The sequence below is a fragment of the Narcine bancroftii genome, chromosome 4, assembly GCF_036971445.1.
Source record: "Narcine bancroftii isolate sNarBan1 chromosome 4, sNarBan1.hap1, whole genome shotgun sequence".
Classification (NCBI taxonomy): Eukaryota; Metazoa; Chordata; class Chondrichthyes; order Torpediniformes; family Narcinidae; genus Narcine; species Narcine bancroftii.
Window position 1 is genome coordinate 293,144,205 of NC_091472.1, and position 15,217 is coordinate 293,159,421.

Below are 15,217 nucleotides of genomic sequence, written 5' to 3' on the forward strand. Positions count from 1 at the left end.
GTGCTGTGCCCCCAACCCCACCCCCCCGAGAGAGTTTCTGACCCTCTATGTCCACTTTGGTAAGTTTGAAATAGTAACATAACAATTATTAACATAACATAACAATTACAACACGGAAACAGGCCATTAGGCCCTTCTAGTCCGCACCGAACCAAACACCCCTTTCTAGTCCCACCTCCCTGCACAATGCCCATAACCCTCCATCTTCTTCTCATCCATATACCTGTCCAACTTTTTCTTAAATAATACAATTGACTCCGCCGCCACTATTTCTCCCGGAAGCTCATTCCACACGGCTACCACTCTCTGAGTAAAGAAGTTCCCCCTCATGTTACCTCTAAACCTCTGCCCCTTAATTCTTAACTCATGTCCTCTTGTTTTAATCTTTCCTCCTCTTAACGGAAATAGTCTATCCACATCCACTCTGTCTATCCCTTTCATAATCTTAAATACTTCTATCAAATCCCCTCTCAACCTTCTACGCTCCAAAGAATAAAGACCTAATCTGTCCAATCTCTCCCTATACTCTAGATGCTTAAACCCAGGTAACATTCTGGTAAACCTTCTCTGCACTCTCTCCACTCTGTTTATATCCTTCCTATAATTAGGCGACCAGAACTGCACACAGAACTCCAAATTAGGCCGCACCAACGTCTTATACAATCTCAACATCACCTCCCAACTCCTATATTCCATGCAATGATTGATAAAGGCCAGCATACTAAAAGCCTTCTTCACCACCCTATTCTCGTGAGTTTCTACCTTCAGGGAACGATGTACCGTTACTCCTAAATTTTTCTGCTCTTCTGTATTCATCAATGCTCTCCCATTTACCACGTATGTCCTATTCTGATTCTTCTTACCAAAATGAAGCACCTCACACTTATCAGCATTAAATTCCATCTGCCATTTTTCAGCCCACTTTTCTAAGCAGTCCAAATCCCTCTGCAATCCTTGAAAACCTTCTTCATTAATTTTTATTAATTAATTTATTTGTTAATTATTCTTAACAAGATGATACTAGCTTTCTCAGATGACATATCTGGGGAACGTGTCTAAAGAAAGCACTGAAAATCCACCCTCCACTCCTCCAACCCCTCCTCCACCCTAGTAAAAAACGTGCTTACACTGAAATCACACTTACACTGGAATTGGGCACCCCTCCCCACCTCTCCACAAACTTATGGTGGCGCTGGTGGCTGGCTCAATGTAGTATTAATGGCTGTCTTCATTACCTATAATATTCGACACAGTTGGAACCACTCTGTGTTTCCCTGGCACAGTGGCACTGGCACAACGGTTCCAACTGAGTAGGGGATTATGGGTAATGAAGACGGCCATTGCTCCTCTATTGAAGCATCACCACGAGCTGTTACGTGGCCCAAAGCGACCTGATCATATGCCAGAGAGGCGCTCCAGTGAACTCCGACAGCACTGCACCCCTCCTGCCGCATCAGACGGGTGTTGAGAGGACAGTGATGCCCCTCTTTAAAGTTGGTGATTTTAGCTATTATTACCTTTAGACAGTTGTGCAATGGCTATGAGATACAACATACACATGGACTGTGGTAATAACCTTAAAGTCGGTTATTTTAGCCAATTACCGCCTTTAGTCAGGATTATTAACACAGACTACAGGTATCCCATAACCGCTGCACAAAGTTGAAAACGAAAATGTTTCTCATAATTCATGGTAGGTAAACACAGGGGGCCCTTAAAAATTGGGAACCGTAGCATATGCTACTTTCGCTACCATGTTAATCCAGCCTTGTCCCCACTGAAGGATTAGCAGCGGAGAGAGTCAAGAACTAAAATCCCTGGGTGTCAACATCTCTGAGAATCTGTCCTGGAGCCCCCATGTCGATGAAATCACAAAGAAGGCTCACCAATGGCTATATTTTACGAGGAGTTTAAGGAGATTTGGTATGTCACCAAAGACTTTTCAAACTTCTACAAATGTACTATGGACAGCATTCTGGCTGGTTGCATCATTGTCTGGCACAGAGGTCCCAATGCTTAGGACAAAAAAAAACTCGAAGGTTGTTAACTCAGCCTGTAACATCATGGGCACCAGTGTTCACTTCATTGAGGACATCTACAAGATGTGGTGTCTAAAGAAAGCAGCCACTATCCTCAAGGACCCACCCAAGCCATGTCCTTTTGACTCTGCTACCATCAGGGAAAAAGGTACAGGAGCCTGAAGCACTCCTTTACTGAAGACCAGCATTCAGTGGCACAAGGACAATTTATTTCCCTTTGCCATCAAATTCCTGAATCAACAATGAATTGCAGACTTTTTATTGCACTTGTAAGGTGGTTTAAATAAATGTTTGCACATTCCATTAGTGATTTTTTTTTGTATATTTAAAATTGTACTTCTTGACGTTATAAAACATTTTGAAAGATTCTTCTCAGCTCCTGCATTGTTCAAGTTGATTGTCATCTGACTGTACATGTAATGGCTTTTCTCCAGATCGTGGTGCACTCACATGATAAACGATAAACAATAATTGTATAAATGCATAAAGATATAATTTAAAATAAATATATATAAATATTGTGGGACGATGCATTCAGTTATAGGATGATGTTGATCAGTCTCACAATCTGCGGAAAGAAGTAATTTCCAAGCCTAGCAGATCTGATTTTGAAGCTTCTGTATTACCTCCTTGATGGTAGTGAGTCAAAGGTACTGTGTGCTGGATGTAAAAGGTGTTCTATAATTCTCTGAGGCCTTTTTAGTAAATGCTCCCAGTAAATGTGGTCAATAGTAAAAAGGGAATCTCCCGTGATCTTGGCCATTTTGATGATCCCTTGTATTGACTTCTGGTCTGATGCATTGCAGCCACTATGCCATGCAGTAATGTAGCCAGAGGGGACGCTCAACTGTGCTCCTGTAAAATGTTGTCAAAATGGGGGCTGGTAACCATGCCCTTCCAAACCTCGGAACATGTGTTTGCTGCTGCTCCTTCCTGGCTAATGAGGAGGTATTTTGTGTCCAGGATAGGTCTTCCTTTATATGCACACTGACCAAGTCAGGAAAGTTTTGTTGCTTTTTAATTTAAAAGGTGATCTCCAAATTGACTCAACATCAGTGATAGATAAACCATAACTTACGTGACCTGCAGAAAGTTGTGGCTTGGCTATTTTGCCCAAATTCATATATTCTGCTGTATACAAGTCCTGATGCGTTCTGCCATTGGGGAGAGTGGAGATGTTGGAGGAATTGATGTAAAGCAGATTGCACTCATAGGAAAAAAAATTTGAAAGTGAGATGAGTTTGTGATTAAGTCTTGATTCACAGTATCAAGGGTTCTGGACCCACCAAGTTGGGAATCAAGTGGAGAGGATTGGGTTGGAAGAAATATCAATTACCAAACTTGAGGAAGATGATCTCCATGGAATCTCCATAGAAATTCCAGGTCCAATCCGTTTCTTAAATACCAAATTGGGCTTCACCCCACCATTAAAGTCTAGTTGTGAGCCATGTATCGAAACTGAAACTGTCTGCTTTATTGATATTATCAAAATCATTTGGCAATCCACACCAGACTATCATATCAGAATCGTAAATGTCGTGATGAAAGATTTCAAGAGGCACATGTTAGACTCTGGAATTTGTGGGCTATTTGGGCTAATCAATTAGTTTTGCGTGGTTAGGTCATCAGAGATAATGCATCGAATGTTTGCTTTGTTATATAAAAGTATATCAGAGTTGATAGAAATCTTTTTTCTTAAAAAACTTTTTGTTTAATTTAATTTATTTTTCATGTTTCTTGAAAGACCAAATCCATATTGACTCAGATTTCTATTAAACAATGTGGTATATACAATGATAAATACTATTTACCGTAAATATTCGTGTATAATGCGATTATTTTTCCCCCCCCCCCACCCCCATCTCCGTCCGCCTGCCCGCCCGTCTGATCGTGCTGCTGACTACCACTTGCACAGCCGGCCACCCGATTCATGCTGCCAACTACCGCCTGCCCGCATGCAGAAATTTTTTTTTAATTTTACTCTCGTGTATAATGCGACCCGCGCCCCCCCCCCACCACTATTTTTGAGGGGAAAAAGGGGAAAATTTATTTTGCGTATTACATGAATATTTACAGTAATTCTTTTATCTTCTGACAACTGAGAGCATTGTGGAAAATTGCCATTTTGTTCTTCTCCCGAATTATTAGAGCTAAATTTATTCATGGTTGATCTTGCGTCACCTTCACTAAAACTGATTTTGTACATTTCTGAAATATTGTTGGTTAATACATGTTCTTGATTACAATTGCTTGTTCTTTTAGGATGATGGAGAACAATTGACTACTGTGGAAGAACTGGAGAAGCAAATTGAAAAACTGAGCAAGGTAGAGGTTTTTGCATCCGTAAAATTGTATGCTTCCATTAGCATTTAATTTTTCAGATTTGTTTCCTTGTTTTTGCATGAGGATTAATTTTCTGTCCTCTATCAAAAATACTTTGAAGACAAAGGAAGATTAATATGTTGCTTATTGTTTAATTTACAACTGCAAAAGTTTTCTTGGTCATGATTTACAGTACAACTCCAATTATCTGAAATTGGATTCTCCAAAATCCTCAGTTATCCGAAATTTTTTTAGAGCCGAACTGACGAGGGTTATCGGGCTCCCAGCACCGGCAGCAGCGGAACTGGAGCTCCCAGCGGCGGCGGGGACTTCAACCTCCCAGGCAGGAGTAGGACCCTTGGGCTCCTGGCACGAATGAGGCCACGGTGGGGAAGTGTTAATGATTGGCAGTGGGCAGCATTTTTTTTTGGTGAGAATCAAACAACATTTTGATGCTTAAAAAGCCTTGTTTTGTTGTTGTTTAAACACTGTTGCAAGTGATTTGCTGTTGCTACTTGGCTGTTTTTTAAAATGTCCAGTTCTCTGAAATAGGCCCAGTCCCGACCATTTTGGATAATCAGAGTTTGTACTGTAATTCAAAACCTTTACATATTGCTCAATCCAACTTAGTTTACTGATAATACATGATCCATGAAATATTTAAATAGCATACATGTTAAAGCAAACATTCAGTCTACATTATTGACATAAATATTCTGTTCACATTTAAAATAGACACAATAAGTAGTGTACTACTGTATAACTTAAAAACATGTGATTGTGAGCAAATATTTAATTGTGTTTTCTGAAAACATTGCATTTTTTAATGTAGTGCGAATATTTCCATTTACTTTTTATTCTTTGACAATATGTGGGTAGTCCTGGTGGTGAACTTATTCCCACAGTGCTATCGAATAAGTTTTTGTCACTGGTGATACTGCTCATAGGATGTTGTAACTGCGAAATTCTGTGATCCAACGTTGTTTTTACTGGGTAATATTTCAGTGATAAGACCAAAATTGAAACGAAGTTTATATCAAAAAGAATTTTTTAAAGTTACCTTAGCAATTGCAAGAAAGTGTGTAGCAGTGGACATAGAAATCAGATTCTCATTTAGTTTGGAAAGATGGCATGTGGAAATTCATAGCTGTATACCTCTTGAGAAGATTACATGTAACTTAAGAAATATATATTTTTGAAAATTTGGTGCGCATATTTACATATTGTAGGTATAAATTTATAAACAGCTTGCTCTAAACCTTGTGAAACCTCATTACCTCTTGGAATAAATTAACCAATAAAACTGAAAAAGGTTAGAATCGAGTGAAAGGCAGTGATCCCTTGACAACCAGATATGTTCTTTTCTTTCTTTACCTCTTTTTTTCTTCCTTTTCTATCCTTATTGGAGTTATCATTTAGGGGGAGGGGGTTGGTGGGGTTTTTATTTTTTTGTGGGGGTTCTATAAATCCATCGTGTATAATGGAATTGATATGATTGTATTTTGGCATGAAATCAAGTATGGAAAATTTAAATAAAATATTCAAAAAAAGGGTCAGCACCATCCAGGGTATCAAGAAAGAGGAACCACCAGGTTCAGGGGCCCTCCACTATCAGACTTTTAAACAACAAACTCAATCAGGAACTTGTTTGTGGTCTCTTACTTAGCACATTATTTATTGACTATTTCTTTTCTGCATTGCATTTGCTCTTATCTTTTTTACATTTCTTTCTTGTCTATGTATCTTTTTCCTTGAGTACAGTTTTTTTGCACTATCAATCAGTAGAAATTCTGCCTATCCTGTAGGACAAAGCATTTCAGGGTTGTATGTGATGTCATCTATGTATTCTGGTAATAACTTTGAACTCTCACTTGTGAGATCCACTCTTGCATGAATTTTTGAGGTAATTCCAGAATTACACAATACCTTCAAAAATTCATCAAGACTGAGTATCTCATGAGAGAAGCCATTTTACTTGAATTTCAACTTGAATTAGCATATAACTAGGAATTACATTTGTCAAAATTTCTATTTTCTTATTTCAATGAGCAAGGAAAATGGTGGATTAAATATTAATAGGGAATCATGAGAATATTAAGATGCAAAAACTGCAGATGATGGAATCAGGAGCTTTAAAAAATTGCTTGAGAAACTTAAATCTGTTGGTGGGGGGGAAATTGTTAGTAGGTTGAGGCCCTATGAGAAGAGAGGAAAGATAGGCTGTACATAGGGAAGAGTGGGTGGGAAGAGAGCTGAGATGGGCTGATGATAAGTGCACAGTGGTGGAGTCAAGTATGATGGGCAGTTGGAAATTGTTCAGAGAGGGAGAAGGATGGAGTTGTCAGGCAAGTGATAGTTGGAAACAGACAAGGAAATAAAAAGACAGATGGAGCCAGGTGGGAGAAGGGATGAGAGGGTGAAGAATGAGTCTACTGTTGGAAGATGATAAGATGGGACACAAAAACTACTTGTCCTAAATTATGATAGACAAGGAAGGTGGAAATGGGATCCATTCAGGGAGAAATGAAGGGCAGATGGAAGAGGGGATCCATTGGGTGAAATGTGTGGGTAATGAGTGGATAAAACCAGATGTGGGCAAAATGGGTGAGACCTGGAGAGAATATGGGAAAGGACATAAACTGGGAGGACTGGAGGTTGATTAGAAGGGGAAAGAGGGAGACCCGAGATTAAGGTTAATTGAAATACTTTTTGAATCTGCATAATAACATGGAAAGCTGTGAATGGACTGGCATTGATATGCACTCACTTCATTTGCTATAGTTCAATGGAAAATTCCAAGCGTGGAGTTGAATAATGCACTTGGGTAGGAAGAAACAGTGTTGCAAACGGGGTGGGAGTTACTGAGAGGGAATGATGTTTCCAGAAAGAGAGGAAAGTAAAATATACTAATTGTTGCGATAATGTATAGGAAAATTGTCAAGTTAATTCAATTGAAAGATTGTTAGAGTTGATAGAGACAATGATAACGATGTGGATTGTCATATACATTGTACAATGTACAAGTGGAACAATGTTCTTGCTGCAGTGGAAAAGGTAGTTTGTTAAGAAGATCTACAATATACATTAGAGAAAGACAATAAATACAAAAGATAGATAAAATTCACCTGGGCATTATAATATTACAGAGAGGTGTTTTTAAAGGTGATGGAGTATTTTATGATTAATGTATTAAGAGGAGGTTCAGGAGTCTGATTGCTTTTGGCGATAAGCTTTCTGTTACCAAGAGTTGCTGGTCTTCAGACTTCTGTGCCACCTTGAAGGTCTCAGTGAGAAGAGGTCATGTGTCTTTTCTGATGTTCTTCTTGAGGCACCACCTTGTGAAGATGTTTTCAATAGATGGGATGTCAGAGCCTGCGATGAAATTGGCTATGTTTACTACCTTCTGCAGCCTTCTGTGTTCCTGGGCATTTGAATTACTAAATCAGCCTGTAATTCAACCAGTCAGTACACTTTCCATTGTGCACTTCTAGAAGTTTGAGAGAGTAAAGGTAAAGGTTCCATTATTCTCACATAATATACATATAGAATGTAACATGCATGAATTTTTTTTTAACTTTTGTCTACCGTAAGGAAGACAGAGAGTTTCCACTTTGTCCAGTGCCCCTCGCAGAAACCTATAGCACCTAGTGTTCCTAGCCAGTCTCCCCTCCAAGTACTGACGAGGCATGTGCCTGCTTAGCTTCTGAGATCAGACCATCCCAGGCGTATTCAGGCTATTAGGTGCTGTAGATAGAGGGTTTGACAATTTGCCAAATTTCCTCAGGCTTCTTCAAAAGTAGAGGTGTTGATGTACTTCATAGTTCCCACTATTGTAGCTTAAATTGTGGTCTTCTGACATATCATCTCCATTGAAATATTAACATCTGTCTCATCAATAAGGACAGCTGCATGGTCTCGTGCTCCATATCCCTCCTAAAATTGACATATAAGCTCCTTGGTCTTTATGATATTGAGAGAAAGATTGTCGTTCTGGCACCATTCATCTAGATTCTTGACCTCCATCCTGTATTCGGACTCCTCATTTCCATTCATTTGGCCGTCATTGAATTTATAGATCGTGTTGGGCGTAAACTTGTCTATGTAATCATGAGCATACATGAAATAGAGCTGTTGTTAAGCATGCAGGGGGCAAGAGTAACCTTGTCCTTGCAGGAAGGAAAATGAAAGAAGAGGCAAAGTCCCTATGTCCATTAATGTCCATTGGAGATTGTGTCAGTCAACAAAATATATTTCAGATATAAAGAAAACAAGAAATGTGAAAATGGAGATATTTTGCAGACAAAACAAGAAGCAGAAATCAAGTCATTACTTCTTGTTTTTTTTAAATTTATTAAGATGTTTGAATGTTTTAGAAAGCTTGTTGTCAATAATTGAATAGTAATGGACTCTCACAATTCTGACGACCAGAACCAAAGATGAAATCACACAAGAGACAAACTTCAATCTGTACTTAGAGGAAAATATAGATAGTATAGACAAGAATTAATAAGGGAAGGTAATGGAATAGAGAGAATAAGGAGGGAATTAAAAGAGTGACCTTTGTGACATATGAAAAGTGAAATCTTTTCTGGGGGGGGCCGGGTGGGGGGAAATAGCGGTCACTGCAAAATCAGTTGACGCTTGCGAGTGGATTCGCAAATCCAAATGGAGAGGGGAGATGTGGTTGTCCGACAAGGGATAAAGGACAACTCAGGAGGGGAAGGGGAGATTGGGGATAAATAAGATAGAAATAGGAGAATAAGGAAAATGTTGGATGTTGTAGGAATGTTGTCTTATAAAGAGTTGAAAATAAGAAAACAGAAATGGAAAAGGAGGAAAGGTAATGATGGAAAAACGGAAAGAGAAGATAAACAAAATATAAAAGGGCTACGCTGAACTATATGACTTTAAATATTAATGGAATACATAACCAAATTAAAAGGAAGAAACTACTAAATTTAAATGAATAAATGTATTCCATTAGAAAAAATAACATATAGGTTAAGAAATAATATTGAAATATTCGAACAAGTATGGGAGCCTTACATTAAATACAATAGCGAAAACCTACCGGGGACAAACATTACCTAAATTGATGGAAGGAGAAGGAAAGAAAAGAATGGACTCAGTAGAATTTCTGGTGTATTTTTGTTGAATGACAACATTGTCTGACTGGCTTAATGCAACCTAGATTGTATACCTAAAATGGATGAGAGGGGGGGGTGGGGAGGTGGCTTGGGAGGAGGGAGGGGGGGGAGAAAAAGTCACTGTATATGTGTGAAAAAGAAATAGTGTATATCATGGCTAATGTGATTTATGGTGTGAAAAATAAAAAAATTTAAAAAAAATAAAAAAAAAAGAAATTACAGATGAGCAGTAAAGAAGATGCAAAATTTTGAAAACGTAGAATGGGAGGCAAATGACTGAGGAATAGGGAGGCCTTCAGTTGATGGGTGGGGACAGTGGACGAAGGGAGCACCTGAATATTGGTTCGGAGGCTCCTGGAGCAGCCAACATGCAGGGTTGATGAATGAAATGATTAGAAATGCAGTTAAAGCTTTCCTGTGTCTACTGTGAAAGACCAGATATAGTTGAGCATAGCAGCAGTTTTCTCCTGGAGGAATTAATCGACCTAAAACAGAAATTGTTTATCATCTCATCAAACAAAACCAGAGGCCCATCAAGATAAAAGTTTTAATGATGGGGCTCATTAGTTTTCCTGCTCCCAACAAGACAGAGTCTTAGGGAAGGATTGAGTTGTTGGGGTGGGACAATCTGTAATGAAAGAGAGGCCAACAAAGTCATAAATGTAAATAGAAGAAGATTGGACAATGTGCCATGTGAGCACATTGCTGTCAGCATGGCTGGTATGTCCAGCATTTATTGCCCATCCCTAGTTACTTTGACTTAGAAAGACCAAGCTTCTTAAACTGGTGCAGTTCCACTGGGAGAATTGCTGCCTTGTGTTGTCTGCTGATGTGTTATGGACTTCAACACAGAGATGATGAAGAAATAATAATGTATTTCTACATCAACATGGTGTATGATTTGGAAGGAAACTTCCAGATGGTGGATCATCTCCTTGTGTTTATCGGCCTTGTTCACTTTGGTGATGGTGATTGTGAGTTTGAAAGGTGTTATTGAAGTAATTTTAGTGTTTAGTAGCATTGCAGTGCATTTTATCAATGGAGTACATTGCAGCCATAATGGTTTGGTGGTGGAAGGTAGCACATGTATAAGCAAGCAAACTACATCACCCTGGATCACATGAAGCTTGATTATTTTTTTAAACTTTATTTAAGATTTTCAAATTACATAGAAGTAATACTTTAAAATAATAACAAAATAAACTAAAACAATATAAACCCCCTCACCTTCAGCAAGCCCCGCAAGGGGAGCAAAAAAAAAAGACAAATTAATTACAAACATAAACTGTGTAATACCCTAAGATATTTCTAAACCCATACATTCAAAATAAGGTAACTACATCTGAAGAAAAAAAAATTATCATACAAATTATATGTTATTTTTTCCATGTAAATACAAGATCTCAATTCATTATGCCAACGAGCTATATTCACTTCTACGTTATCTTTCCAAGTAATTGCAATACATTTCCATGCTACTGCCAGTGTTAAACGAACAAAAGCTATCTGAAACTTGTCCAACCCTAAACCAGTCAGTGAAACAATATAGCCCATCAAAAAATTTCTGGGTCTAATGGTAATTTAATCTTAAATAATTTTTCAAAAAATACTCTAATTTTATCCCAAAATTGTTGAACTTTGTCACAAAGCTAAATTGCATGTAAAAATATTCCAGTATGTCTCTTTTTCTTTAGCTTGGCTTCGCGGATGAAGATTTATGGAGGGGTAAATGTCCACGTCAGCTGCAGGCTCGTTTGTGGCTGACAAGTCCGATGCGGGACAGGCAGACACGGTTGCAGCGGTTGCAGGGGAAAATTGGTTGGTTGGGGTTGGGTGTTGGGTTTTTCCTCCTTTGTCTTTTGTCAGTGAGGTGGGCTCTGCGGTCTTCTTCAAAGGAGGTTGCTGCCCGCCGAACTGTGAGGCGCCAAGATGCACGGTTTGAGGCGATATCAGCCCACTAGTGGTGGTCAATGTGGCAGGCACCAAGAGATTTCTTTAGGCAGTCCTTGTACCTCTTCTTTGGTGCACCTCTGACACGGTGGCCAGTGGAGAGCTCGCCATATAACACGATCTTGGGAAGGCGAAGGTCCTCCATTCTGGAGACGTGACCTACCCAGCGCAGTTGGATCTTCAGCAGTGTGGATTCGATGCTGTCGGCCTCTGCCATCTCGAGTACTTCAATGTTAGGGATGAAGTCACTCCAATTAATGTTGAGGATGGAGCAGAGACAACGCTGGTGGAAGCGTTCTAGGAGCCATAGGTGATGCCGGTAGAGGACCCATGATTCGGAGCCGAACAGGAGTGTGGGTATGACAATGGCTCTGTATACGCTAATCTTTGTGAGGTTTTTCATTTGGTTGTTTTTCCAGACTCTTTTGTGTAGTCTTCCAAAGGCGCTATTTGCCTTGGCGAGTCTGTTGTCTATCTCGTTGTCGATCCTTGCATCCGATGAAATGGTGCAGCCGAGATAGGTAAACTGGTTGACCGTTTTGAGTTTTGTGTGCCCGATGGAGATGTGGGGGGGCTGGTAGTCATGGTGGGGAGCTGGCTGATGGAGGACCTCAGTTTTCTTCAGGCTGACTTCCAGGCCAAACATTTTGGCAGTTTCCGCAAAACAGGACGTCAAGCGCTGAAGAGCTGGTTCTGAATGGGCAACTAAAGCGGCATCATCTGCAAAGAGTAGTTCACGGACAAGTTTCTCTTGTGTCTTGGTGTGAGCTTGCAGGCGCCTCAGATTGAAGAGACTGCCATCCGTGCGGTACCGGATGTAAACAGCGTCTTCATTGTTGAGGTCTTTCATGGCTTGTTTCAGCATCATGCTGAAGAAGATTGAAAAGAGGGTTAGTGCGAGAACGCAGCCTTGCTTCACGCCATTGTTAATGGAGAAGGGTTCAGAGAGCTCATTGCTGTATCTGACCCGACCTTGTTGGTTTTCGTGCAGTTGGATAACCATGTTGAGGAACTTTAGGGGGCATCAGAAGTGCTCTAGTATTTGCCAAAGCCCTTTCCTGCTCACGGTGTTGAAGGCTTTGGTGAGGTCAACAAAGGTGTTGTAGAGTCCTTTGTTTTGTTCTCTGCACTTTTCTTGGAGCTGTCTGAGGGCAAAGACCATGTCAGTAGTTCCTCTGTTTGCGCGAAAGCCGCACTGTGATTCTGGGAGAACATTCTCGGCGACGCTAGGTATTATTCTATTTAGGAGATTCCTAGTGAATTCCAGTATGTAATCCACATCTAAAGCATAAATCTGAATTACTAAATCCATATTTTTTCAATTTCTCAGGGGCCAAATCCAACTGATGTAAAAAATTATAATTGACCAAACTATATTTTACATTAAGTAATTTAGTCACCCATCTTGGCACATAACTTCCCAATCCTTCTGAGGTATATCATAAGATGAATCCCTTTCTCATTTATTTCTAGATTTATTTAAATTTGGTTTATCCATACTATCTTGTAACAAAACATACATATCAGAAATAAAGCCCTTTTTTTAATGTATGCAAAATCAAAAACTCAAACTTTGTTAGTTCAGGTAATTTCATTACTCTTCCATAATTATCCCTTACCAAAGCTCAAACTTAATAATACACAAATAAAGATTTAAATGGTATTCCAAATGTTTCTCTGTCGATTAAAAGAAAGAAACTGTCCTTCAAAACAATCCTCGATCACCTTTATATCCTTAGAATCCCATACCTGTAAATACTTATTCATTGAAAAAGGAATAACCCTATTTTGATATAATGGAGTTTGAGTTGATACCTATAACAAAATTCCTTTTAGTCCAGATCCCTAATAAATGTTTTAAAACAGGCATATTATATCCCTGTAATAAACAAGAATTCCATTTAAATATAAACTGATGAACCTGAGACTCAGAAATACAAACTAATTCCACTTCAGCCAAACTAGGAGGTTGTGTAATATCCAACATTCTATTAACAAATTTTAATTTTCCAGCTTCATAATAGTTTTGAAAATGAGGTAATTGAAGTCCTAAAGCATATTTCCACATCAATTAAGCTTGATTATTTTTGAACTTCATCCATTTCAGCCAATTGGAGAGTATTCTGTCTTTATCTTTGCATATCCCTTACAAGGAATTGCAATTGCTGCATAACTGCTTTTGCAGGTGACTGGGTCATTTCAATTTTTGGTCAAAGGTGACCCAAAGTTATGGATGATTGGGGAGGTGCTTGGTAATGGTGCTGTAGTTGGATGCTAAAAGAAGATGGATTGGCTCTTTGGAGGAGGTATTGCCCGGTATCTCTGTGGCATGAATTTTTCTTGTTGTGATATTCAGGTAGAATGGCAAAAATTTCCTTTCTGATCTATTGAGGGAAAAAATCTTATTGTTGAAAAGTTGAAGATGGTTGGGCCTGGGACATTGCCCTGGTGAACACCTATATTAATGTCCAGGGGCTGAATTAATTAACCACTAAATTAAGAAATAAACAAGCATCATTTTTATTGTCACTGGCTTCAGTTTTACCAGAGCTCCTTTATGCCACACTCAAGTTACTTACACCCTTGACGTCTCACCATATTCAACTCTGATTTTTGTGTCTGGACAAAGCTATAGTGAGGTTTGGAGCCAAATAACCTTGGTAAAACCTAACATTGGAATAATTAAGATGAATGACATCAACCATGGAGGTGATGATTGAACTTTTACTCTCAACTTATGCAAAGTACTAAAATATTAAGATCCACAATCCCACCCACAATCCCATATCTTCAGGCTGTGACCTTAGCCTGTTAGACATCATGCATCTCCTCTTCCTTTTGTGTCACTCGCAACAACTGATTTTCTTTGCTGTAAACCTACAGCATGACTTTTTTTTACACCTCTGTGGCTAAACCTCTATTGTATGGTGATTTCTGAAACCCAGTCTTTTTTGTGTCAATTTTAGTCACCATTCCTGAGACTATCCACTGTACTTGAGTTTTGATTTCTTCATCCCCACCCCCCACACACGTCTCCCAGTGTGTTTTTTTTTGTGTTGAAGATTCTAAAGATCTTTAAGTTGTCGTGGAACTTGTGCACTGTAATGCCAAAATGATGGAGAAAATTGAATTTCCATGCAAATTCAAATAGTCTGTGGTTATATTTTTATATTGATCAGAATTTGTGTCTTGTCATGTTATAGCAATTTGGTTTAACATGGAATATTCTTGTAATAGAATGTAATGGTTTTTTTTCAAAGTCATGTTTTTTTTTATTTTTAAAAAATTATTTCTAAAGGTGAATATATTGATAGCAGATGTTTTATTTGAATAGCAACAAAGCCAGTACCGTAAGAAGCTGTTTGAGGCCTCTCATTCATTGCGTGCCATGACATTTGGACAGGATCGTTTCAAACGACGCTACTGGGTTCTTCCCCAGTGTGGTGGTGTGTTTGTTGAAGGCATGGAAAGCGCAGAAGGTAAAGATATAAAAAGTTTTTTTTTCCCCTCACTGCGACCCAGTGCTTTTGAAAATACTTTAATGTTGGAGTATTGGCAATCAGTGTAAATTGATTTATAATCAAGCTAAGATGATAAAATTAAGGAAACCTAGCATTATTTTATTACAGTACGAGGGTAATTCATTTAATTTTTACGTAAGGTTTCTTCAACCTCAAATTGAAAGCACCACCACAAAAAATACATTAAAACCCCTGTTAACCAGAATTCAAGGAACCGGCAGTCTCAAGCAACTGGCAA

General features: G+C 38.9%; 1 protein-coding gene across 25 annotated transcripts in view; it reads left to right on the top strand.

Annotated features, from left to right (window-relative positions):
* Positions 1-15,217, top strand: part of baz2ba (bromodomain adjacent to zinc finger domain, 2Ba) — a 282,544-nt gene that overhangs the window by 213,201 nt on the left and 54,126 nt on the right. For all 25 annotated transcript variants that reach the window (XR_011356755.1, XR_011356756.1, XM_069935433.1 and 22 more), the window contains 2 exons: positions 4,302-4,364; positions 14,793-14,937. Coding sequence is in view for 23 of the 25 variants with exons in the window: in XM_069935433.1 (XP_069791534.1) it covers positions 4,302-4,364; positions 14,793-14,937 (208 nt within the window). In the remaining 2 variants the exon portion in view is untranslated. The remainder of the gene's footprint in view (positions 1-4,301; positions 4,365-14,792; positions 14,938-15,217) is intronic.